Source organism: Penicillium longicatenatum, assembly GCF_028827895.1.
Source record: "Penicillium longicatenatum strain IBT 33135 chromosome Unknown contig_4_segment0_segment0, whole genome shotgun sequence".
In the NCBI taxonomy this organism is placed as follows: Eukaryota; Fungi; Ascomycota; class Eurotiomycetes; order Eurotiales; family Aspergillaceae; genus Penicillium; species Penicillium longicatenatum.
The window spans coordinates 1,804,462-1,828,868 of NW_026643122.1; the positions used below are offsets into that span (position 1 = coordinate 1,804,462).

Genomic DNA, 24,407 nt, shown 5'->3' on the forward strand with positions numbered 1-24,407 from the left:
GCGAAGATGCGAACGTGGTTTGATATTATGACTTACTATGATTTTTCCAATTTCAATCAAGGCACACGTTGCGAATTTCTCAACAAAACTCAGATATGCAAAGCTGAATTCATGTCATGAGCCTGTCATACTCATAGGTTAGAAAATATTAGCATTATGGCCAAGTACCTGAGATTTGGAAGGTTTCTCATGTAGTCAATGCACTATACAGAGCCCCACGCCTCGCTGGAATAAAATGGGGAATTCTCCACTCTCATGCACTCGGCGGACGTGATTACTACCCTTGGGAACATCATGTTCGGTACTTTTATCTCGCAAGCTTGGCCAAATGGCTTTAAGTCCTATATCCGAAATTAATGCTCACATGTAGATGAATGCCCGACGCAGATTATGTGAAGGCTTCTCAATCCACGGGATGCAACTAAGCCAACAAGGAACACATGGACTGAATTTGAAACTCTGCGGTATACGGTTCAAGTAATAGTTAGCTGGAGACTAAACGCGATGATTATGTTCGCTCATACTACGTACTATAGACGCAACGTGAGGACCCACTCGACCCGCAGATCGCAACTTTTTTTTTCTTATCGCCCACCACAACACCCAGAAGCCACGAGAAGACAGGAAACTAAGCTTCAAGTCAAATCGCTGTATCGGGTCATGACACCTACTCAAATAGACTCCAACTCCGATACCTCCGCGCCAGCATCCCCCGCCACAACAATGACCTCCACGCACTCCGACGACGGCACGCACCCCGCAGTCGACAATTCTCTCGACGACATCTTCGGCTCCTCGCCACCACATGAGACCAGAGAAATGTACGGGCACGCAGATCATAGCGGAGTGGGAGCTAGCTCAGGTACTGTCGAACCCTCCGATCTCCCCTCTCTCCGCCGCCAGCACGTCACCGCGGGGTACCGCGAGGGCGTCTCCGTGTCAAAAGGCGAGCGCGTCCAAGACGGCTTCGACGGCGGATTCCCAATCGGAGCTCAGCTAGGTATGCGAGCAGGAACAATCCTAGGTATTCTCGAAGGAATTTCACGGGGACTCGAAGACCGAAGCACAGGTGCAGTGAAGAAGCCCGCTGCGCGGGGCAGTGCATCTGGGACCTCTTCGCCGGCGAACAACGAGGCACGCCGAAAGATCGGTGAGCAACTTCGAAAGATCTACGGGGACGCCGCGAAGGCGTTAGATGTGCAGGCTGTGTTTACGGGACTGGAAGCTATGGCCGCGTCTGGTTCACGGGTTGACACTGCCTCGGGCGAGATCACTCATCAGGATGCAGGGGAGAAGCCAGAGACCCAGTTAGCTAAGAAGGGAGACTCGGTGATCGCCCCGTGGGAGAAGAGGCTTGCTGTGCCTGCCTGGGAGGAGAATATGGAGGCCTTGGAGATGAGGGACGGACATGGCGAGGGAGACAAGGGCGCTGCTGGAGAGCGGAGCTGAAGGGCTCCTCCTCTACCCCTATCTGTTTTCCTACAGTGAAGCTTTTTTACCTTTTGATGGAGCCGTTGTGGAGATCATGTCTTGCTCGTTTCCCCGGGGAACCATGCAGCTCCAAGTGGGCCATGCTGGTTGTTTTACCCCGGCAGTTCCGCTGGCTGTCCCCGTCCCGCTTTGCGGCCCGATTGAGTTATGTTGAGATGAGACATCGGCGTCTGAATACCTCCACCGCTGCAAGGATGGTGGGAGTATCGTCGGACAGCCGGCCCGGAGCGGCTCAGGGTGCCTTTATCTAGGAAAAAGCTCTTCGTTGTTATGAGACACGATGGAGTCGCTTCTGCGCAGGGAGGTGGATTATTATTGTTTGACTGTGGAAGTTATCGACAAGGTACAGTAGTGCCAAAGAGCAACGATTGAGGCAATTTGGCCATAACGCCAAGACTTGCAAAAGTCCACGGCTTGTGAGTTCAGACGGGGGACGACCTGGTTTTATGACAGGCCATTGTTTTTCCAGACCAAGCAAGCAGTCTGCGCCTCGGCAATCTGCAGCTTCGATCTAGGCCGATCAAGACCTCCGATGTGGATCCCACAGAAACCGAACCCAGATACATCTGAAACCCAGGGAGTTTTGGTCTCGCGGAAGACTTGGAGATGCAGCCGATGGAATCAGGGAGAACAACCTTGCCTTTGGCGGACCGATCCCCCGATGGAAGGGACTTTTGAATAGCCCCGAAACATAGGGGCCCTCATTGTACTTCTGTTGTTATTGAAATCATTTTTGTGATACGAGAAGGACGAGAGGGCTGGGAATCTGACTTGCCTGCCGCCCTACATGATATCAGACTACTAGTGCTAGTAGACATCCCCGCACATGAATGTGAAGCCAATTGATCTGATTTGAGTTGCCTAGAGTCAAAAATGTGGCCTCGATCGTGGTGAAATCCCCCATAAAAGACGTCTGTGGCGTGGGGACGTTAACGACGCAAGGGATGCCTTCGTATACAGGTGGAGCTCCAAATCGGGGTGTGGGTCCTGCTGCTTTAGCGCCGATGATCAGTCGAAGACGAACATGTAGAAAGAAAAGGCAGCGAGAACTCTGAAGGGAGCCTCGGCACTCCGTGCCTCGTATTAGCAACTCTGCATCGCAGTTCTCCACCAAAGACCCACGCCACTGTGATGAATACTAGTGATGCTGAATAAATCCAAGCCACATTCCAAATCTACGATATCCATGGCTGACCCCACAAGTCAATGAACATACTCACACTTCAAAACCTCCAGACTAGCAATCAAATTTCCTCAAAATTGAGCCTACAAACCCAAACTTGAAACTTGACAGGCAAAACCCAAACAAAAACCCTAACGCTCTTCTTCGTACTTTGGCCCGGAATCGGGTTCCCGCAGATGAAAATCAGACGTGTAAGTTAACCCTTGACAGGGCCCAGGATCCGGGATCACACCCCTGTACCGGTGATCCAGGTCTAGAGAACAAGGGGAAGAACGGGCCCCGCAGCATGGTACTTTTGTTATGCATGGGCCTCGATCGCATAGACTCAAGACATGTTGTCAATAGATTGGATATTCAATATGTTTGTCTTCAAACTGTTTCCGTGAATGTTCGGGTTTGGGGTTGGGATTTAGTGTTGTTCTGTGCAGTTTTATTATGTTAGAATCTTAACAGATACAACCAAAGTAAAGTGGATTTCTTAGTTCAGCTACAAGGCTACTGTCACAATCCCTGGATGATCCGGTAGTATCCTCAAATACCTACCTTTTTTATAGGGCAAAAGCTGACGTAGTCCTTGATGAGGAGCTCCTAACATTCCAAGGTGCATATTCATTCCCTAGACAACGAGGGATAACGACGATCTTGTTGATTCATTTTTTTCATTTGATTTCATGCTAGCCATAAGAAAGTATGCTTTTGTTGCGCCCCGTCCATATCCGTGAAACCATAATCGAAATGCAGTCTTAAGGGGTCCTTTATATCATTATAGTAAATCATACATGAAGCAGAAAAGAGTAAAGGAAAAACATCAGTGAGTGGATGAGAGACATCCAGAATCAGTAAGACCGTAGAAAACATCATATGAAAAAGTGAAAGGCGACGGAAGTCGATGGAACAAAGATGGTAATACAGCGTCGAGGACGAGTAAAAGACAAGAATACCCAGAGATTGTGGGAGATCCCAAGAGATGTGAACAGATAAGGAAAGTTAAAGACAGTATAACCCGTAGGTGGGGAGGCTCATTGTTGAGATAAACTCATAGTCGTGTTCATGTTGTAGTCCGTGAATTCATTGGTACGGAGGTTTCATTGAGGGTATAGCATAACCCGTTCCCAGTTCATAGAGGGAGGTTGAGGGGGTAAACGAAGAATCATGGTTCATCACCATAGAAAGCATAGAAGCGTCAAAAAAAGAAATCGTTGCAACATCGCAGTGCAAACGTGAAAGGAACGCCAAAGCAGAACGCCAAGTACACCGGCCGTCTAAGTCATGGGCATCAGATAGTAGTAGTCGTGTTGGATTTCATGGGACGTGCACAGTTCAGAGAGCGGAGAGAATCCAAAATCCGGCGGAAGAATGGCTTTTGTTCTGTTGGGTCCTGGATGGGAGCTGGGGAGTGTTGCTCGTAGCACATGGAGGTCAATTGCTCCTTTTCAGGCTTGACGAACTCGGGTGTGTCGGAGCGCTGTCGACGGCGATATTGGGCTTGCATGGCGGCAGCAGCTGTCCAGTCCATTTCGGACTCATTGGCACTATCGTGGAGACTGTTGTGCTGGGAGCGAGGCTTGATCAGGGAGACGGATGATGGGGCAACGAGACGCAGGGTCTGCAAAGGGTGGCCTCTTGTGCCATCACGGCTGGTACTGGGACGGCTGATGCTTGGTCGACCAGTGCTAGGACGGTCAAGGCTGGCACCGCGGAAGCCGTCGGTAATAAGTTCGCCAACGGCATCGTCTGGCATACATGGGAATCGTTCTTGGGTATGGTCATCAAGGACAGCTTGGCGGAGGCGAGGTTGGGACTTGGCCGCACGAAGCTTAGCGCGACTGCGAACCTTTCGTAGGGTGTCAATTGGTTTACGGGAGAGGGACTTGTTGCTGATTGACTCGTTCTCCGAGTCGGATTCCCAGACAGACTGTTCACAGTATGCATCCATGGTGGAGATGGATGGTCGTTCCATGGAAGTAGCAGTCCACTGGCGAGAGATAGGAGGGGAGCTGGCCACAGGGCTAGGAATGGGGCTGGCACCATCATTGGCCGGAATGAACAATGCTTGGTCGAAGTGCGTGGCATGCGGCTCCATGGTGACAGGGTTGATCAAGCTTGGAGGCGAGATCATCGAAGGGTCCAATGGAGGTCGTGTTCCAGGACTGGACTGTTTCCTGCGAGAGCTCATGGAGCTGGAAGCATTGGATAGATTGGGCAATGTAGGGTGCGCCTTTTGCCGTCTTCTTGAGGATGAGGACATACTGGATGTCTCGTACTTCATTGTGATAGTGGATGTGGAGTCGTTGGAGGGCTCGGCAGGAGTAGTAGGGCGAGTGACTGGTGTCAGGGCAGCCACAGGAGGGGGCGGAGGAAGAGAGTATTTGGGAGGTGTCGATGCTTGTTCGTTATATGCCCGGCGAGGCTCGATTTGGATCTGATGGGCGTGGTGGTACAGCTTCTCTGTCGCCTTGAGTACAGCGTCGGGGCAGGATGGGGAGGAATATGTCGATGAAAATGAGCTGCTCGGGGTCAAATCCGGGACAGTGGCGTCAGACTGGACTGAGCTGAAGGACTCCTGGCTACTGTGTAGGGGGCGATGTTCTTCAGTCGAAGATGTGTAGCGGTGGAATCTCAAGCTGTTTTCCAATTGTATTTGCGCGAGGGTGGAGCGATCAGGTCCGGTATACTGTGAAGTATCCTGCTGATGATCCGGAAGGTCTCTCCCGTTGGTCAGGGACAGTGTGTAGTAGTCGCTATTGTCTCCGCTGAATCTATCATCGCGAATAGTCGGGGTATATTGATCAAAATTTGGTGTCGCAGCTAGCGACTTCTCCAGATAGAATGGATCTTGGTTCGACTCTTCCAGGGCCTTGGGGCCAGCTTTTGGCAGGTATGTAGAAGCTTGCTTTGCTGGAGATGGCGATGGCAAACAAATTGTTGTTTGTGATCTATTCGGGTCTTCGTGCAACATGTCCAACTCTCCTGTACAGTGACAATCTCCTAGAGCCATGGACTTTGATTCCGAGGGAAAGTGTGGATACAGTGCAATTGGATGGTCCAGGCAGATGGAAGAAAAAGAAAGGAGAGAATCAGATAGTTGCCCAGAGTGGAGAGAAGGAATGAAGAATGGAGTCGGGGAGCAGGGTGGAAGGGGATATGTTTATACACGGACCAAAAATAACAGCCCCCTCCAGATAGCTGGGCCACTTTCTCCGGAGCCAATGCATGCCAATGCACGTAAACAAAAGAACCGCACAGACGATCATGACCTATCCAACCTTACATGACGTCCCCTTCCGCGTAGGGATGTGCAGCAAGGACCAGTTCGCGGCCTGTCCAGCAAGGGCGCGGAACGCCATCCGTCAGGAAAAAGCACCCGGACTTTTGATCTTGGATCTCTGCATGGAATCTCATCCTGAACCGACGCAGATGTCGGCCATTGGTTTCTTCTGAGAAGCTGAAAAGTAGAAGTGGTCAGTAACACGGGTTCTTCGTACCACTAGAACCACCGCTCACCTGATGGATCGCATATTCAGGTGTTTTTGCTTTCTTTCATGAATCTGAGGGGAACACCGTGCACGCTGCACCCACGGGCAGGAAAGGGAATGTGAGATGTATCAGTCTCTCCCAGGGCCGCGGGTGCTCTTCCCGGATCAGCCACTAACGCCATAACTCCGCTTGATGATCTTCACAAGGCGAAGCCACAACTCGAGTCGAACAAAGTCCCATTCCAACAGGCTCATTCCTGGGAGCCCACGCAACGGCGTTCGACGTGGTGGCCTTCCAGCCTCAACCTCATCTCGTTCTGTAACGTTTCATCGCTCGAATTCTTCGATGCCTTCTACTCTATTCCCTCAAGCCACTCTTTTCTTTTTCTACGTCATTGTTGCTTTTTGGCAGTGGCTGGCTCAACTCTTCAGTATTTCTTTTGCAACCTATGAAGTATACGGTGATGGTGACACCAGATCGACTATGGTTCCACATTACGTGGTTTCAGCTATTCCCAGTACATACATGATCCAACTACGTCCTATCAATTCCAATTCTTCAATTGTCGGCTTCCCCGAGCCCCAGGTCCTAAGTTTCTGTGTGCATCAAGGGTTTTGCCGCTGCGCTAGTGTCCCAGCACAAGCGACTCGTACACGCTTGACACTCGATATATCACATTCGATCGGCACTGGGGCAAACCCGCGAGCCACCCCGTCATTGGCTGAGAAGCAAAGTTTTCAAATCGGACCAATCCAGTTCGACAGACTTTCTGGACTGAGTAGCATTAGGCTGTCAGATTCTGATCTGCTCGAAATGATCCCGGAATAAGCTACTGTTTCTGAAACTGATCCAGATCAATTTACAGACCCTCAACTCGATGAATCGACGGCTCATCCATTTACCCTAGAAACCGATTGTTGTTGGTCCCCACATTCCAATGAAAAGTTAGTCGTGCATTGCATCCCGCCATACAGACGGGGCTCCCCGTCGAATTGCATAGATTACCTTAACAAGTATATATATCTACCGTTGGCGTCCCCAACCCCTGATCGACAAGATCCAGAGCCTCGAATCCCTCCAGTTCATGCGAGTATTGTGCTTGACCGTACTTTGTCACTGCATGGCCCTCGCTTTTCCTCCAAATGTCACATTCCTAACCTGTTGGAGGGTAATCTATTGCAGCCACATGTAGAAAGATTTGATATCTTTCCAAACTGTCATGAACAGTCACGAACATGAAAGTCCGATCGGATCAAGGGTCAGCCCTCGCAGAAAGCCCCCTATGTCATTAAAGGCATATCCCGTCCCAGGAACAGCTTTGAAGGAGGGCTCAATCTCCGAACCCCCGAACCTTTATACCCTAGATACAGGAGACATCAGAGAAAAGACATAATGGCCCTGATCCCCAGACCAGGGACCGGAAAGGAAAGCCTATGCCCCGACAAACTGTCTTTCGTCTCAACCCCCTGATTGGCTACGGGATCTCCGAGACCCCGATCTAGCCAACAGGAGATACTGAAACATCTCACATCCAAAACATCAAGCTCCCGGGGATCTTTAAATGGCCTGCAGGCTGCAAGGCATCCTTGAAACCTACCTGGATATTGGGACATCGCTCCCTTTTCTCGATTCCCGGGAAGAGAGGCGGTGCGTCCGCGGTGCAACGGCATTGCTTGCCGCGAGTCTATCGTTTCCTCGGGACAGGAATCTTCCGACCTTGAAGAGTTCCCTACCCTTGCATGTTCCGCGTACGGGACCCAGTCGAGACCGTCGCGCTTTGTTTACTACCCTTGCTGGATCGTGTGTTTATTTTGAGGGATCTTTCACCAGGACCTTCAGTAGTTCCTAGATGGGGATGTTTCCTCCAGCGTTGCGCGAGGGGCGTTGCAGAGGATGATTTCAGCTTTCGGGAAGTAGGGATTTGGGCGGGATCTCAGGGATCAGATCTAGGCCTTGGGACGTCATGGATGTGGGGCGAGCTATGTGAACAAAGAGACTTCCAAGCTGTCTATTCCGTAGCGTAGAAAGTATAGAGCACCTAGAGCTAGATAGTTATGCCACGTAGATAAGCGACCATTGGCTTAGACGGAGAATTCAGCCACCAATGGCCGATGATGTGGAATGGATTCATCGGTGCGCTTTGATGTGGGGAATGAGCAGTTCGTTCCATGAATCGACCTACGAGCCGGTGCGAATTGAACCACTGGAACCACTGGATCTGATCCAGCATTTCACAGTGTTCCTGTCAATATTACTGTTTTTTGTACTGCAACGTTGTTTTCCTTCATATCTAACAAGCTCACTCAACCCTAGTAAATGTTTGCCTCGAACTCTAGCCGAATCCTTTCAAAGTGGGGAGAAATATATAACGCTATCGATGCCCGACAGCCCGCGCTGCCAACGCATCAATTACACATCAATTAATCCAAGTCAAAAGCGTAAATTACGTTAGTCCCAAAGCCCAACCATGGCACTTGAAATGGAGCTGGCGATCGTGTTTTTCCGGGAATCTGGGAAGTTTGAGTGGTTAGGCTGGAGCTCCTATACTTGAGGCCTTCGGGATTTTCCTTTAGTTTTTCAGCTTTTCTTCATGTCATCATCAGTGCTCCCCTTTGCTCCCACGCATTCCGCTTTCCTATCCTATTTCTGATCGTCTTCTGTGTGACCGATCTCGTTCAGCTGCAGGCAATTATTGAACTGCTTTTTCCGGAAAAGCCCGACGCTTCCAATTTGGACTTGCGCGACTTCCAAGGTTACGAGGATTCCAGGGTTCACGAGAATCGTGGATCAAGATCTGTGAGATAAATTTATCTGGTGCTTGAGATCAGATACAGCTGGCCTGCAGGATTGCATCAGCCCGCAACAGCTGGAGCCGTTGAACATTCCAGTCGCCATTCCGCGGGATATCCGCTAGGGCTTCCATTCCAATCACTGTCGACTGTGTCCTATGCTCATTTCCATTTTCTCGTCAACTTCAATTTTATCTTGGGCCGCACTGTGCAGCTGGATCGTTGGCGCTTCATGATCCCCGAGACACGTTTGGTGCGCTGCAGCTGCCGCTGCGGCGAACCCCAGCCATCTTAATTAACCAGCCACCACGCCCTCGCAAACTCCTTGGCCTTCCGTTCCCTTCAGCCCTCCAAGTTACGCTCCTAATTGATTCGTTTTACACGCTTCGTTTTCCTACATAATTCAAGGGTTCAATTCTGAAGCCAGCTGGCTGCAGATACCGAGTCCCGATCTCATCGTTACTTCCGCGATCGCGATAGATCGACTTTAACGCCAGTGACGGATAAAGCTCGCAGTTTTGTCCAACCTTCCTCCGTCCCATCTACAATTAACAGACGTGTCTCGACACACTCGTCAACCGTCTAACGAAGTCCACGATAATCACGACCAAGCAACGTTCACGACCTTTGCGCGCCAGCGCCAACCAACTGCACATCGTCCTTCATCCTCCCATTCAGCCGATTACCGTCCCCCTTCGGCCAGTGGTTCCCAGCGGACCTTGCGCCGGGTTCGCCGCCAGCCAGAGGTAGCTCAATTGCCTCATCGCCGAGCATTCTCCCTCGATCACTCCACAAGACAACCTCCGCACCGTCCCCCGGCGCATTCCATCCCAGCCTCCGCACACCGAGCTCCAGACCGGGGAATCGCTGCCCTACGGCCAGCTCATTCTGAAGTGCATACAGACGAGAACGGATCGACTATCGACGATCCGTATCAGCTTCTCAACGCCTCGTATTGGCCGCGGAGAACCACCGGTGTCTCATCACGCACTGCGTCGGCGATTCTCTTTGCTCTCGAAGACGCCATCCGTCGTCCGATCCCTTTCACACTCGATTGGGCAGAAGTGAATGCTTCTATGTCAGATATGGTAGGCGTTGCTGGTCCCGCCGGGCCCGTTCAGAATGGATCGCGTGCACCCCCAGCTCCTGCGTCAGGTCCGTCGCAACCTCCCAGTGGGATGCGCACACCGACAGATATCATGAGACAACGCCGAGATCGCGAGGCACGCCGCAAAGCCGAGCAGGAGGCTCGCGAGAGGGAGCAGGAAGAGGTGGAGAGACAGCAGTATGAGCAAGAGCAAGCTGCTATCCAAGCTCAGGCCCAGGCCCAGTTTGCTGCTGGCGCCACTGATCCAGCTTCCCAGCGTCGAGCGCGGGTGCCACGTCCTCCTAGAGGGCCGGAGGGCCAGTTTGAAGGCGCCCCTGGTACTGCTCCGGCACCCGCATCGAATATCCGAGGTACTGCGCCACCTGCGCAGGCCAGTCGAGTAGATTATGCAAACCAACCGAATCCCGCGAGCCAGCAGCAGTTTGTCCCATCTGTTCCACCACCTCGTGCGCAGAGTGCCACGGCGGCTGGTACGGGTGATCCCACTGGAACGAGCGGGTTCTCCAAGCAGGCTCAAGCTCCTGCTACTCAGCCTGGGGCACCGCAGTCCCTTCAACAACCGCAACGTGTCTCATTTCCTCATGCTTTTGAGAGATGGGAAACCCTATCTTCACACTGGGAGGGACTGACCAGCTACTGGGTCAGGAAAATGGAGGAAAACAAGAATGATGTGGAATCAGACCCCATTAGTAAACAGCTTGCCCGCCAGATCACCGATCTGTCAGCCGCGGGTGCCAATCTGTTCCACGCCGTGGTTGAGCTGCAACGTTTGCGCGCATCCTCTGAGCGCAAGTTCCAGCGCTGGTTCTTCGACACTCGTTCCGAGCAGGAACGAGCAAAGGAGGTACAAGCAGACCTGGAGCGACAGCTCAAGGCTGAACGTCAAGGCCGTGCCGATGCCTTCTCTACTGCCCAAACTGCCGAGCAGGACAAGGCCCATGCAGAGCAATTGCTCAATGAAATGCGTCGCGAACTCCAGATCTCGAAAGAAGAGGCCCGTCGAGCCTGGGAGGAACTTGGTCGCCGCGAACAAGAAGAGCGCGAACGCACCAACTCCCTACGAAACGGAGAGCCCACCCTCGTCGGTGGTGTCCAGGTCGTCCCCATGGTCCAAGGCGTTCCCAGCCGCCACACTCGTCCCCAAACTCGCGAGGGTCCATACCCCGGCGGGCCAACAGCTACAACCATGGGCAGCGAGTACCAGGCCAAACCCACCGACCCATCCACCGGTCCTTCCTACTACGATGAGGGCCCTATGTCCCCAACAGGCTCTGATCCCTTCGTAGAGCCCAAGAAACCTCAATCCAGCCAAGCCCCCTACACCGGCGAGATGTATTCCCACGAGACCACCGCCGCCTACCCTGGTCCCCCAACCTCTGAACCAGACGACCGCTCCTATGTCAGCAGTGAAGCCGGCGAGGAAGAATACGGCCGTTCATATGGACACCAAGCCCCTCTCTCGGAGGCAAGCGATGAATATGACCAGTCCCCCGCCGACGAACGCCATCAGTACGTCACTGATGGCGCGTACACCTCTGCCGGTAGCTCCGCGTCAGTGCCGGCCCCGTACCCACCCACCACGGGTGCGGACTATAGCGGCTCAGGATGGGGCGTCGGAACCGGCTGGGAAGCTGTCACACCCAGACACCGCCATCCTACACGGCTGAGCGATGTCCTCGAGGAGGATGAGCCGAGTCGCACGAGTCCCAGCCGCGCCAGCCAGGCGAGCAGGAGTATGCACGGGTTCTGAGGTGCAAGAGCATAGTGCCTGATAATTATCCTGCATTCACAGGAATCCTCCCCATGACTACTACCACTATATCCTGATTCTTGTTTCTTGTTTTCTTCTTGGGGATGCGGTGCAATGTGATGCGATGTGATGCGTACATAGAAGAAAAGTGGTCGGTGTATCCATGTTTGTTCCACAGCATTTATCTGAAGCGTCTTCTTATTCCCTTTTCTTTTCCCGTTACCCCTTACTCTTTTCCTTGTGTGCGATTTATACTCTTTTCTGCTGGCGCTTTCGTTTTTCCTTTGTTTGCGATGAGCATTAGTCAATGGTGATAATGATAATTGCCTATTTGGTCCACTCTAGTTCTACGGTTTCTGTAAGAAAATTTAGCTATCGCATCTATTTCGAGTTTGGAAGGAATATCTATCGATGACCAGGGCTTCAAGGATGGCCAATTCATGGGTGAAATGGGAACTGAAGGGGTGTTGCGTAGGTGTGTAGGGGCTCGAAAACCGACATGGCTTGCCCTATTTTCTGTCAAGATCTTCATTTTCCAAGATTGTAAATCATTCCATTCAGTGCGCAAAACAACCTTGCCCAGAACGTTAAGATTCGATGAGATCGAGAGCTTCAAATGTTTCCTAGGGCTCATGGACATACCTACCTAGTAGGTACTACAACCTTTGAATGCTCGTGAATGTACTACGTACTTCCTACCTTGGGCTACCCAAGACTCCCACACATGTGCATGTGCACGTCAGTTGATGCATAATTTGACATTCTTCTTGAAAATATTGCCTGAAATAATCAATCCTTGTACTGTATATTCAATCTGGTGTTGGCATCTCGAAGTCTAATGTTGGAAGCAGGATGCAGCGGTTACATATATAATCCACTAGCCGCTATTTGCTTAGCAACCCGCAGATATGTAGGAGTCAAGGCGCATCCATCTCACAAACGATGATTGAAAGAAAAAAAAAAAAAAAAGGAAATCAACAGACAGATCTTAAGCCAGTAACTTTACAAAATATAGAATATACAAGGTACCTGGACAAGTCACAGATACTTCCTCGGGGCCGCATCACATACTTCAACACCACGCCCACAATAACACTACGTGGATAACACATCCATCAAAGCCACACTAATCTATAGAGAAAGTCTTGGAAAATAAAAACTATAAGCCAAAAAAAGACCAGTCTCGGTATTTACCCCGGCCGAAGCTGGATCCCGCCCAACCTCCTGTATTATGAGCCGCTGAAACGAGGACCGGGACCATTCTAGCCAACGCGCGAGTCCCAAAATAATTTGGTCAAGTACTGCCGAGGAATGAACCATCCATTAGGTCAATAGGGCTCATGTTTGATAAATTTCCGGGACCTTCATGCTGAGGGTGCATTCGTTAACTTCCTTGACTGCACCTCTGTCCGCCTTCTTTACCTTGTGCTCTGTACCCTACACTCTTTATTTCTACCAAGTTTTTTGTGTTTCTATCAGTTCATGTTCATTAAGCATTCCAAGTTAATAGTTGAGATATTGTATCACCTCCGAAAGCTGTACATTAAGCATACTAAAAACAATGATAAACCCCAATCTAGCCGCTTTTACTCGTGGAACAAGAACCCGATTCTCTCCTCTCCAAACTCCTATCCTCCGACTCATCAGAATGAAATCCCTGACTAGCACCCCGTAACTCTTTTTCAAGAGCCTCGGTCAACGCATGAAGTAACCATTGCACCTCGGTCTTCTCACCAATAATCGGATTCCTCTTATCAAGCCAGCTCCACTGTTGAAACTCGCGTTGTCGTTCGTCATCACTCGTGCTCATATCTTTATCAGCTCCAGGCCGATGTTTCCCCGATATGAGAGCAAGATAGTATTCCCACTCGAGATAATCAAATTCCTTTTGCATGTTATCCCGAGTATACTGCATCAATTTTTGGATTTCCTGGAAGAGAAGGTAGTGGTAGTGATGTAAGTTTGCACTGCTGATGTCACCACGAGCGCTGGCTGATTCTTCGCGTTTATGCTCTACCGTTTCGAGCGCGTGGTGAACTTGAGAGGTTGCCTGTTCGGGGTCATTGGTGGCTTTTTCATCGTCGAGTATGGCCTGGGCGTCGGATTTCTCGCCAACTGTTTCTTGGACCCATTTTTCGGTCCAGGACATGCGGAAGATATCTTTTAGGCGTTCCAATAAAGGCTCATCGCCGGGAAGAATGGTTATTTCACCGATGTACAGTGTTAGATCGCGGATGAAGCGGACGATGGTGTCGCCGATACTGGAAATGAGAATTGTGATTGTGGGGACGGCGAGCAAGGACCAGAAGACAAAAAACGCCTTTCCTAGACTGCTGCGGGGGTAAATGTCACCGTATCCGATGGTCAAGAGGGTCGTGTAGGCGAAGTAGAGTGCCTCGAAGTATGTCCATGCTTGGTATTTTTCTGACTGCCAGAATACCACCGCGCCGATAAGCCACATGGCCATCCATACCAGAAAAGAAGCAATGAGGGAAATCCACTTGTGTTGCACAGTAGCGATTTGCCGGACTCTTCGCATCGTAATAAATTCTCGTCTACGTCGCTCCCGCGGACTCATCCCCGCCACTTCTTGCTGATCAGACGGTAGGTCTGGTACGAGAGAACGCAGTCGATTGTTATCTGAGGTCGCCTCCTTCACAAGGAACTTGCGTGTGCGTGCAGCCAGGACGTCAGCCATCTTTTGACGTCCCCGCTCCAGCATCAGAGTTCGGATAGACGAGATGATCAGACCAAGAACCAAAATGCCGCCAACAGCGTATGGGAAGAGCAAACCCCGACCAAGATGAGTAGAAGGGGCAAAGTTGCCAACACCGATGGTAAGCAGGGTATAGTCCGCCCAGTAAACTGCATCTAAAAACCGCCAGCCCTCAACCTTTGCATATACCGCAGCGCCCGCAAGCAAATATATGACAAATATAATCGTCTGGAGCATCAGGGTTCGCTGGCTGTTGCTCAACTTGTAGTCACGGCTGTAGTGGCCTGCATGAGCACCGTATGCAGTGACCGTTGATAGGCACGCGATGATAAAGTACATCCCCGCCGCAAAAGTTCCATAGAAGTATGCCTGAGTGTAAAGATACTTTGAGTTCTCGGGCTTGTACATCATCACTCCAAATGGGATAATGATAGCAATTAGCAGGGCGGAGGAAACAAACCAACCGACCACGATAATTGGCTGGGCAAGTGAAAATCGAACCCGACGCGCCATATTCAGCGACAGGAATAGGTTGGCGATTAAAGCAGATACTAGTGAGAGTGCATTCACAGCGACAACCCTGGAGAAAGTGTCATTGGATACACGCTTTGTGGGGTTGGATTTGACCAATCTTACCATTTTGGATCAGCAATGTTCAGATACCCATCACGATCATCTGGCATCATTCGCCATGTTTGCGCTAGACAACATACGTTGAATGCACTGGCCATTGGCCCAAATGTCCCCTGCATAGAAATTAGTATTTGCAATTTTTGACCTACCTATATGGATGGTACATACCGCTGCCAATGGATAGACCGTGCTCGCAAGCCACCATCGAGCTGCTACCGGGGATGAGTCTAGTTGACGTTGCTTTTTATCGGTACCGCCAGCACTACTGGTGTCTTCTGGCTGGGCCTGAGAGGAATACTGATCCAAAGCATTTGCCTCGTCGGCGATGGCATCGTCAAGTCCAGGGTCGTTCATCTTGTAAAGACCCACTTGAATCTTTGGTCGTATAGATTGGAAGACGCAAGATTATGCAAAGCAGAGGACATGCAACCCCCGGTGGCGAGGGCATGATTTAATGAATAGGGGCCGTTAGGCAGTGGAGAAACCGTGCACCGTGAATAAGATTAGTGGCGCACCCCCAAATCAAGCTTTATGGCAGGCGTGGCCGTCATGATCGACATGAGGAATGCGCGATCTGAGACTCGGGGAAAAGTGGATCATAACGTCATGTCACGTGAATCAATATAGATCCATGGATCTCTCAATAGGAACAGTTAAATGCAAGTAGATCCTCATCTTAGCGACCAGGATTGAGCAATTACGTAGGAACGAGATGGAAAAAGGTGCTTTTGATTCCGGATAAAAAGCCATAAAACCGATGTCTGTACATCCTATCAACCCGCTATACATTCCGGTTGGATAGAATCCATAAAAGGAGAGCAGAGCCAGCTTCTGCCCTCACAAGCCAAGAAAATGCAACAGAGGTGCAGAGTCTGGGAAAATGCACCATGGCGATAGAGAACATGAGAGGAATAAAAAACCGCCAGGGAGGGTAAATCAAAGACCCCAAACTCCGCTCTTCGTAATGACCCGCATTGCCATGAAGTCGAGGTGAAGAGAAAAATTTACAAATCATTCAAAGTGGTCGAGAAATTAGAAATGGGTATCGCGTGAAAGGTAACGTCGGAACATGCGGAATGGGGTTGGGAACCACTCATTACGGTTCATCAAACTATCTAAATGTTAGCACCGTACTTTCTCTGCTGAAAGAATTAAATGGACTTACAGTGGGCTGCTCCAGGAGTGAGAGCCGAAGGGATCTGGGGAGCATTTTGAGGTGAAGGTCGGTGGTCGAAACGAGGATCGACGTCCTCGTAGTAAGCGGTACCCGGATTTGTTGTCGCATGCACCGGAGATGGAGGAAGGCGAGGTGACAGAGTACGACGACCATCATTTGCACCCCATGCGGCACGAGCAGGAACGAAAGAACTGTTATATTTGGTTAATAGGGATGGCCAGAAATATGATCGGAGATAGCTTACTCAGTCCGGCTGTATAAGCTGGTCGGACTCTCGAGGGGCATGTGATGACCATCCACAGACATAGCATGTGGATGAGAATCGGTGCTCATGGCCATTGAATCATGGTGATCGGCGTTATACCGAGGCTGGGGTGTCATCTCAATCGCTTGCCCGACGGCCTCGGGCGACACTGCCATTCCAATGGGTCCGGGAGAAGGCTCGCGCATCACCGCCACTCCAATCTGACTAGGGGAGGGTTCGCGCATTGGGGCAACAGCTGCCATGTCTTGAGGCTCATAGTGATCATCGACAGGCAAAGGTCGGCCATACGCATCAAAGCCCCGGCTGGGACCAGTGACGTACCCATAACCGCCACGAGGAGCCCCACGAGGAGCCATGCCACCACGTCCTCGTGGAGGCATTGGGCCCATATAACCGCCACGGCCCCGCGGAGGACCATTGTAAGGTCCGCCCCGGTATGCACCTCGGGGAGGGTATCCACCTCGTCCACGCGGAGCGTACCCTGGTTGAGCGAATCCAGGCGGGGTGCCTTGTCGGCCGATACTACCATCAGAATACTGAGAACGGAGACGAGGGTCAGACGGGTTGCGCATCATTTGACCAGCATCGGGGCCAGCGCCATAGGGACCAGTAGGAGGTAAACCTTCGTCCTGTGCACGGTATGGGGTTCCACGGCGGCTCGGAGGCAGAGGGACATCATTCAATGGGGTACGAGTATTAAGCGGTGTACGATCATCGTCGCTTTCGCGAGTATTGGTACGGAATGCGGCAAAGGCTGGCTCTTCAGGGGGCGATCCGGAAACCATGGCTTCCTTCGTATCAGGGATTGGAGGGGGATCATTGACTATTGCGGCGGCTGCTGCATTCTGTCGGTTGTAGTAGTTCTCTCCGCTCATCTCTGCGTTTTCCGCAATGCGGTTCTTCCGGGCCTTGCGACTGACGAGAGTTCGGCGCATGGCGCAAGTCACGACCGCGCAAGAGACGAGGAGAATGGTCGCCGCAAGCACAATCCAACCACCCCATTGCAAATGCGGCACGAAGAGCAAGATATCAACCAGGAAGGCCAGAAGGGTGACCAGAAGCGTAGGTAGGAGGAGGATGAGCAGGGCCAGTAAAAAACGTGGAGAATGCGAGGGACCATGAAAGTGGGCCGCGCCGGCTAGGCAGAGACAAACAAGGTTTAAGAAGGCAGCGATAGGATGCACAATCAGGATGGCCGAGAGCGATTTGCGGGTACTTGAGGGGAGGTCGAATTCATTGCCATCATTTGCTGGGGGAGGCTTAGCAACGATCTAGGCAGAAGCCAGACTAAAAAAAGAAACAAACTTGGAGACTCACTGCTTGTGTATCCCACATGGATGCCAGTGCATTTGTTTCCATCGCAGTATCCAAAAACACCGTAGTCAACATTTTTATAGGTTGCAAGAGGAATGCCTTTCACGATGGGGGTCGAAATGCAGGTGATCAGCATTAGCGCAAAGGCGATCAAAAGCAAGACGGTGAGGGGTGTCGCGGGCTTAAGCAACATGATGAGGGGGAAGGGCGGCCGTTTGCGCCCTTTCTCCAGTTGCCCCGAGAGCGAGAGAAATCAAGTATCGATGCGTAGAGTCGAATTAAGGTGAAGTTGGTGAAGTTGCGAATCAGCCCAGCTTTGACATGGACATTGCAGGTCTCCTGAGATTGAAAGAGTGAAGAGGAGGGGAGTATCGGTATACGGTATACAGCAAGTCGAGAGGATGAAGAAAGGAGCGAATGAAAAGGGAAATGAGGGGAAAGGACTAAAGGAATGAAAGAAAGTGGTTGCAGATAAGCACAAGGTTTCCACTGCGGAGGCGAAGAGAACGAGCGCTACCGTGGTTTGTGGCCTCAGGCAACTGATCACATTATCTCTTCCCCACCTTCAATGTCTATCTTTGCTCTTAGGCTCTCTACTGCTATTCTCCGTTACTTCGCCCCTTGATTAATCTTTCTGTCTGGTTTCAAACTGGAGAAAGACTAACTGCAGAATACAGATGCCTTTCGCCCATCTACCCGTGTCGGAGTTGCTTCGGGATCCCATGGGCCGGATGCGCCAAGCCTTTTGGAATCGCGAATTCCCCTCCTAATGGCGCATGCGGTTGGATGGCTAGGGGCCACTTTAGGGGCCACTTTGCCGGAGATTGTAGCGTGGCTATTACGACTCGCCCCACCATCGATCGCGAAGATTGGATTAATTGGTTGAGAGTGCTCCTCTATCTATTCTGCAAGATGGATAAACGGGGGAAAAAAAAAAAGCGCAGACTTTTCCTTTTCGCGTGGGGGGTTCCGCGCATGCTTGTCCCGCGGGTAGAGCTCTCGCCACTGCGCAACTTGAAAGTCTAATATTAATATGCCTTCGCCTAAATTAGCAAGTACCCGGGCTAGATCCGGCGACGAAGATGAAACGAGATCTGCGCCGTTTGAAATATATCCGATTCACAAGCGCCCTTTGTTGGAAGATCTGACAGCTCCATTTCAACATACGTCATGCACATTTTCCAGTTTCGACAGCTTCGGTTTCTGGTATACTCTGTACAGTATGACATGGCCAAAGCAGTCAGCGTCGTGGACTTCATCCCAACCTGAAGTGGTTGCGACCCACGGACCACTGACAAATGAAACATGCCGCAGTCCGACGGGGGGCGCTAGCCGTTCCTTGAATAGCAAGCTTCTTAGCCCCGGACCCAGATAAGATTTGCGGCACAGAATTATGGGGAGACGTAAGCGAGCTATCCGTGACCAGTCGGCTATTTGAGCTTGATCTATCATTCCTCGCGTGGTCTGCATTTAGGCGGGACTATGTTAAGCTTATGATGATGCTTGGAAGGTTGGTCATTCCTTGGCCAGATTATTCGATCCCGTGCCGTCAGGTCGACCAAGCCCGAAGGAGAGTCCTTTCTGGGAAGGGTTACACGAGCAATGGTGTTGCAATATTCGGAAGAACAAAGGTGTTGATCAATCTAGGAACTCAGTTTAATCTAACTTGCGTCTTGCCAGACGGCTGTCCACCTACCAATATTCTTTAATTCTGATCTGTCCCTACATGTAGAGACCGTATCGAGCACTCTACCCTTGCCGGGCTGAGTACCTGGCATATACCGACAGAACAAGCAAGGAAGCAAACAGCCGTTGATAATTTAACTATCCTTGTGATGCGACATACGATGTTGCGTAACCCAAATATCTAGATGTCCCATGTCCCCGAATGCTTAAATTGCTTGAGACTAAAAAAGCAAGATGCCCAGTTTTGCAACATCTTGCACTCAAATCTCCATATCAAGCAAAACCTGAGTCTGGAGCCTCAAAAAGGTGGAAGACATTTATCGAGCCCCTTGCATAGATCCGATCCCAATCTCAAACGCAGCCAATTGATCCCTTGACTATGCGCTGCCTCTGGAGGTTATGGCCATGGGCAAAGCGGCAGAAGCCTTACGATGAGGAGGACTCCTCTCTATTATGCGGAAGAACAACAATAATTCAGTCTTGGGAGCTGGCTCTAAAAAATGACTCACCAGGTAATGTACCGGAGTCAAATCTGCGAGAACGCTATGTTAGGTTTGGGATTGGAGGAGCTGGGAACCTGCGCAAGTTCTGATTCCCTTTTCTTAGCTTCTGTTAATAGCCTTGACACTGACTTGGACAGAGTTTTATCGCATAATGGGCAAAGTATCCACCCGATCGCACGATGATGGCGTTGTTGAATTCCAGTTAGGGTTGAGTTGGGAGAAACAAGAAATATCTATACATCCATTTATAAGATTGCCTATAGCCAGAAACTTCAAAATATTAATGAATTTACTTCGTCTTCTCGGATTATACGAGGAATTTCCGATCAGCCCTTGGAAACCCTGAAACGTCTCCTATTCCAGCTCATTTTGATTGCGACAACCATCAATTTTAACAATATATTTATCCAAGTTGTACGACACTAATGTCCAATACCTAGATTTAATTTGAAAGGCGCTAGAGATATGTTTAGCTGTTAGCCGATGATGTTGTCGAGACTGGCTCTGATGACTTGTCTTGGGCATCCAACACATTTCGGCCCCAGCAAAAACAAACCAATGTATCCCAGACAGGCCTCGGGAAAGACCAATTAAAACAGCATGATCAACTAAGAATGTTTCTTCCTGTCAACCTCAAGTTTTCACCCAACAAGAAACCCCTCTGTCCATTTATATAGGTGGCAGCCTCGTGTTTTCAAACCCCAGGCGGGTAGTCAGGACAGTGGCCCAGCCACGCTGTGCCAGCAAGGGAGAAGAGACAAATTTACATACTATTTCGGCCTAATGTGTTTGGATTTTAAATATTGTGTCAATGATTTTGTGAGACCCTGCTTTGGCCACAATATAGGGTAAAAATCAATTGTTTTGGGAACTCAGAGCCTTCCTTGAATGATGTAGTTCAGAGTGGTATATGACATTCCGACCGAGGATCACCAGCTTATACTCGGCGTTATGTTTGAATAGATATATTGGATCAAGTCTAATAAGCCCAAAGAGATATACTGATAAACAATAAGCAAGTATTTGGTGTGCAAATACGAACACAAAGGTTAAGCTTCAAGTTATCCATGGTTGGTAGCGGGAATCGGGCCGCGAGTCAACACGACGTCAGGCAGATCATCTTAGCTAGTTTTTCTCTAATTTTAATTAGTGAACTGTCAAAAAGTTTATGATCTATCAAATCAACTGTCTAGCTTGATAGCCTCTTTTGTCTCAATCCTCCTTATTGGTCTGTTGGAGTCAGGTTGGGTGGTGGCTGGGGGAGGCTGGGAGATGTCCACCGCAAGACTGACAGCCAAACAAAAGCCCACTCGGCTGCACCTTCAGAGATTTCCAGATCATCACTGACTGGAGATTCATTGGAATGCTTCTCGATTAATTATTTTTGTGAGTGGAATCATCTGCCCAGCAGCGACCGACATGTCGAATTTGCCCGGTCCACGAAACTTTAGTCTACGAAACGTCAACTGTACGAACAATCCGTTGAGTCCCATTTTAAATATGAGGACCGGGGACGGCCTCGAGTGCTTCGTCTGTAAATTGTGTGTACTGACTACCTCCCAGCAAGCAAACCTCAAGTCTACCGAACGAATTCAGCACAGTCTGTCGCTGCATCAGACGATTACTATTCTTTCTCAGACCGAGTCTCCTCAAGTGAAGAAAGTCGTGTAACTGCAATGCGCTACGCTACTCCTGATTCCCGTCCGTCGTCCCAGGCGTCATCACCGACGGCGTCACGGACACGGCCGGGAGTTATTGAAGAGCTACACCACCTAGTGCAACCTGCTCAGGAACCAGGCTCTCCTCGTCCGCCAACAGAAAGCACAGTTCGCTTTGGAGAAGACAGAATCGCTCGTATCAGCCCCAAGTCCGACGAGACTGTTCGTCGTGTACCCAGGAGTGACGAATATGCCGGCCCAGCACCAACCCCTGGGATGGATGACACACCATACGTCCAATTCGCACTCAATCAACTTACCCGCGACGAGGAAGTGAGTGGAGTAGGCCGACAAGACTCGGTCTCTACTAACAGAGACGAGTACCCGGGTGATCGTCTAGTCTGGGATGCGGGACTTGGTTATTTCACTCGCACAAGAACCCCCATCCGATACACTGAAACACCTCAACGACCCACGTACAAGTCGCCATCACCACAGGCCTTGCCGCAAAGACCAGACTCCATTGATCCTGAGTCGTTCGTGGCTGTTGACCCTCCAGAGCAAAGTCTCATGTACCCTGCTCTTGATTACCTGCCACTCGTCCTTCGATCATGGGCTCTTCTTTTGGCTGTATTTACCTGCTGCCTCATGATTGCCGGGATAGTGTTTTGCAATATCTGGTCCAAACGACACAAGGGAATTTGGGAATATGATGGCAAAGGTGGCGGCCGGTATTTTGTGATGCAATTTCTTCCACAAGTTCTAGCTGCACCTATCATCATTTGGACCTTTGTGATTCAGGCCGCAGTATACCGCGTGGCGCCTTTTGCTATTATGGCTGCGGAGAGGAAAAAGGGAAATGTGCTACAGGGATTGCCCATTCTTCCTCGAAACTTCATCCTCCCCGACTTTTCCCACTTTCGATATGGCGAGCCTCTTTTTGGCTTTGTTTTGTTCACGATCTGGCTGTCAAACTTCTTCTCCATTCCTCTTATCAGCTGTCTTTTCCAAGCGAAATACTACACTATTGATGGCCAAGGAATATGGAAGTGGACTTCTGTGCAGAGCGTTGGCTGGACTCTTGTTGGATCTTACGGACTCTTGACTATCGGTCTGCTGCTCATCTTTCTCAGATTCGTTCGTGGATGGACTGGTTTGATGTGGGATCCTGTCTGCCTAGCGGATCTTATCTCAATCATTCAAAGATCCAACATTCTTCACGACTATGAGCACTCTGAGACTGTTCCAAGTGTCCGGGAAACCCTCGACTCCCGAGTCCTTCGTTTAGGGTACTGGAAGTTGTCCATGAAGCCCGAAATCTTCTATGGTGTTGGTGAAGTTGACGCACCAATTCGCACTCCTTCGCTGCATCAGACAGAGAAAAACCGAGAGAAGCAGCCGCAAGGAATGACCAAGGTTCGCTTCGACCTCGAGAACAATGGAGGAGTTTCGTGCGACCAGCACCTCTACTCCCCTGCTGCTCGCTACCGCTGGACACCCTGGTTCTTGCGCCGCGCCTCCGTTATCAGCTGGGTTATCATCGTCTTTGCCCTATTCATCGCATTCGTGACCGTCAGCTTCGTCAACAACGCCATCAAAAGCGGCTTCCCCCCCAAACTTCCAACCTTACCATCGACAAGCGCATTCTCCTCCTCCAACTTCCTATACAGCTTTATCCCTGCCCTCATCGGCAACTTTCTCTTCCTTGCTTTGCAGCCAATTGACCTCTACTTCCGCGCCCTTCAACCATTCGTCGAGCTCTCCGCCCCTCACGGTGCTGCAGCAGACAAAAGCATCCTTCTCGCCTACCCCTCCGCCCTCCCCGTCCAAGCCACAATGCAGGCTCTCATCAATGGCCACTGGAAAGTCGCCTGGTTATCCTTCATAAGCCTTGTCTCCATCGCCATCCCCATCATCGCCGGTGGGATTTTCATTGCACTCTGGTATCCCTCCGACAATGATGTTCGGATTTCGGCCTTGATGCCAGCTTACTACGCTCTCATCGTATTCTGTGCTATATACGCTATATCTTTCACGGCGACCTGGCCTGGTCGTCGCTGCTATCTCCCTCACGATATAGCTACCCTTTCTGATCTGATGAGCTTTCTCTATCAATCACCACTCCTGGCTGACAAGTTGCTCCGTGAGCCAAGGAGCAAAACAGACCTCGTTACCCGGCTCATTGTTGCGCCGCCTTCGGAACGTCTGCGGCCCATGTACGGATTTGGTATATATGTTGGTCGCGACGGGAAAGAGCATCTTGGTATCGATCGCTTCGCGAGACCTGGTCGTACTGATATGTTGATTACGACTGGCTCGATGAAATAATTCCGTTTTTTGATATTTTTGCATGCTTTTATGTTTCCATGATATGCATTTTCCTTATGAGCGAATGATCTAAAACCTCTGTTGCATTTGTTGTCTCTGTTTACACCGTTATGATATTTTGGTTCATGTCCACGTTTGAGCGTGTTTGTCTTTTTCTTGCTCCTTTTTGCTTCCAAGGTTATGTAAAGCATTTTCGGCGCTGTTGCATTGGTATGCTTGTTTTATGTCTCGGACTCTTAGCGCTGCACAAATGCGCATGGCAGATAGATTAATAATCTAGAGCAGAATTGAAATTCAGGGTTTATTCACCACTTGATGCCGTTTCAATG

At 50.4% G+C, this 24,407-nt stretch overlaps 6 protein-coding genes across 6 annotated transcripts; 3 read left to right on the forward strand and 3 right to left on the reverse strand.

Moving 5' to 3' along the window:
- Positions 1-723: 723 nt before the first annotated feature.
- On the forward strand, positions 724-1,449 carry N7484_007501 (Yae1 family protein; the record flags this gene model as incomplete). Its single annotated transcript, XM_057117888.1, has 1 exon — positions 724-1,449. One exon carries the CDS (start codon positions 724-726, stop codon positions 1,447-1,449), a length of 726 nt encoding a protein of 241 aa, XP_056970923.1.
- A 2,501-nt stretch (positions 1,450-3,950) lies between these two features.
- On the reverse strand, positions 3,951-5,672 carry N7484_007502 (uncharacterized protein; the record flags this gene model as incomplete). Its single annotated transcript, XM_057117889.1, has 1 exon — positions 3,951-5,672. The coding sequence occupies one exon, from the start codon at positions 5,670-5,672 to the stop codon at positions 3,951-3,953; it is 1,722 nt and encodes a 573-aa protein (XP_056970924.1).
- Positions 5,673-9,172: 3,500 nt separating this feature from the next.
- N7484_007503 (uncharacterized protein) lies at positions 9,173-11,798 on the forward strand (the record flags this gene model as incomplete). The annotated part of the gene is made up of 2 exons (XM_057117890.1): positions 9,173-9,193; positions 9,450-11,798. The coding sequence occupies 2 exons, from the start codon at positions 9,173-9,175 to the stop codon at positions 11,796-11,798; spliced, it is 2,370 nt and encodes a 789-aa protein (XP_056970925.1).
- A 1,576-nt stretch (positions 11,799-13,374) lies between these two features.
- N7484_007504 (potassium channel family protein) lies at positions 13,375-15,501 on the reverse strand (the record flags this gene model as incomplete). The annotated part of the gene is made up of 3 exons (XM_057117891.1): positions 13,375-15,094; positions 15,151-15,260; positions 15,316-15,501. 3 exons carry the CDS (start codon positions 15,499-15,501, stop codon positions 13,375-13,377), a joined length of 2,016 nt encoding a protein of 671 aa, XP_056970926.1.
- A 797-nt stretch (positions 15,502-16,298) lies between these two features.
- N7484_007505 (putative pH signal transduction protein PalI) lies at positions 16,299-18,096 on the reverse strand (the record flags this gene model as incomplete). Its single annotated transcript, XM_057117892.1, has 3 exons — positions 16,299-16,515; positions 16,569-17,838; positions 17,895-18,096. 3 exons carry the CDS (start codon positions 18,094-18,096, stop codon positions 16,299-16,301), a joined length of 1,689 nt encoding a protein of 562 aa, XP_056970927.1.
- A 3,415-nt stretch (positions 18,097-21,511) lies between these two features.
- Positions 21,512-24,078, forward strand: N7484_007506 (DUF3433 domain-containing protein; the record flags this gene model as incomplete). Its single annotated transcript, XM_057117893.1, has 2 exons — positions 21,512-21,560; positions 21,656-24,078. 2 exons carry the CDS (start codon positions 21,512-21,514, stop codon positions 24,076-24,078), a joined length of 2,472 nt encoding a protein of 823 aa, XP_056970928.1.
- Positions 24,079-24,407: the final 329 nt, after the last annotated feature.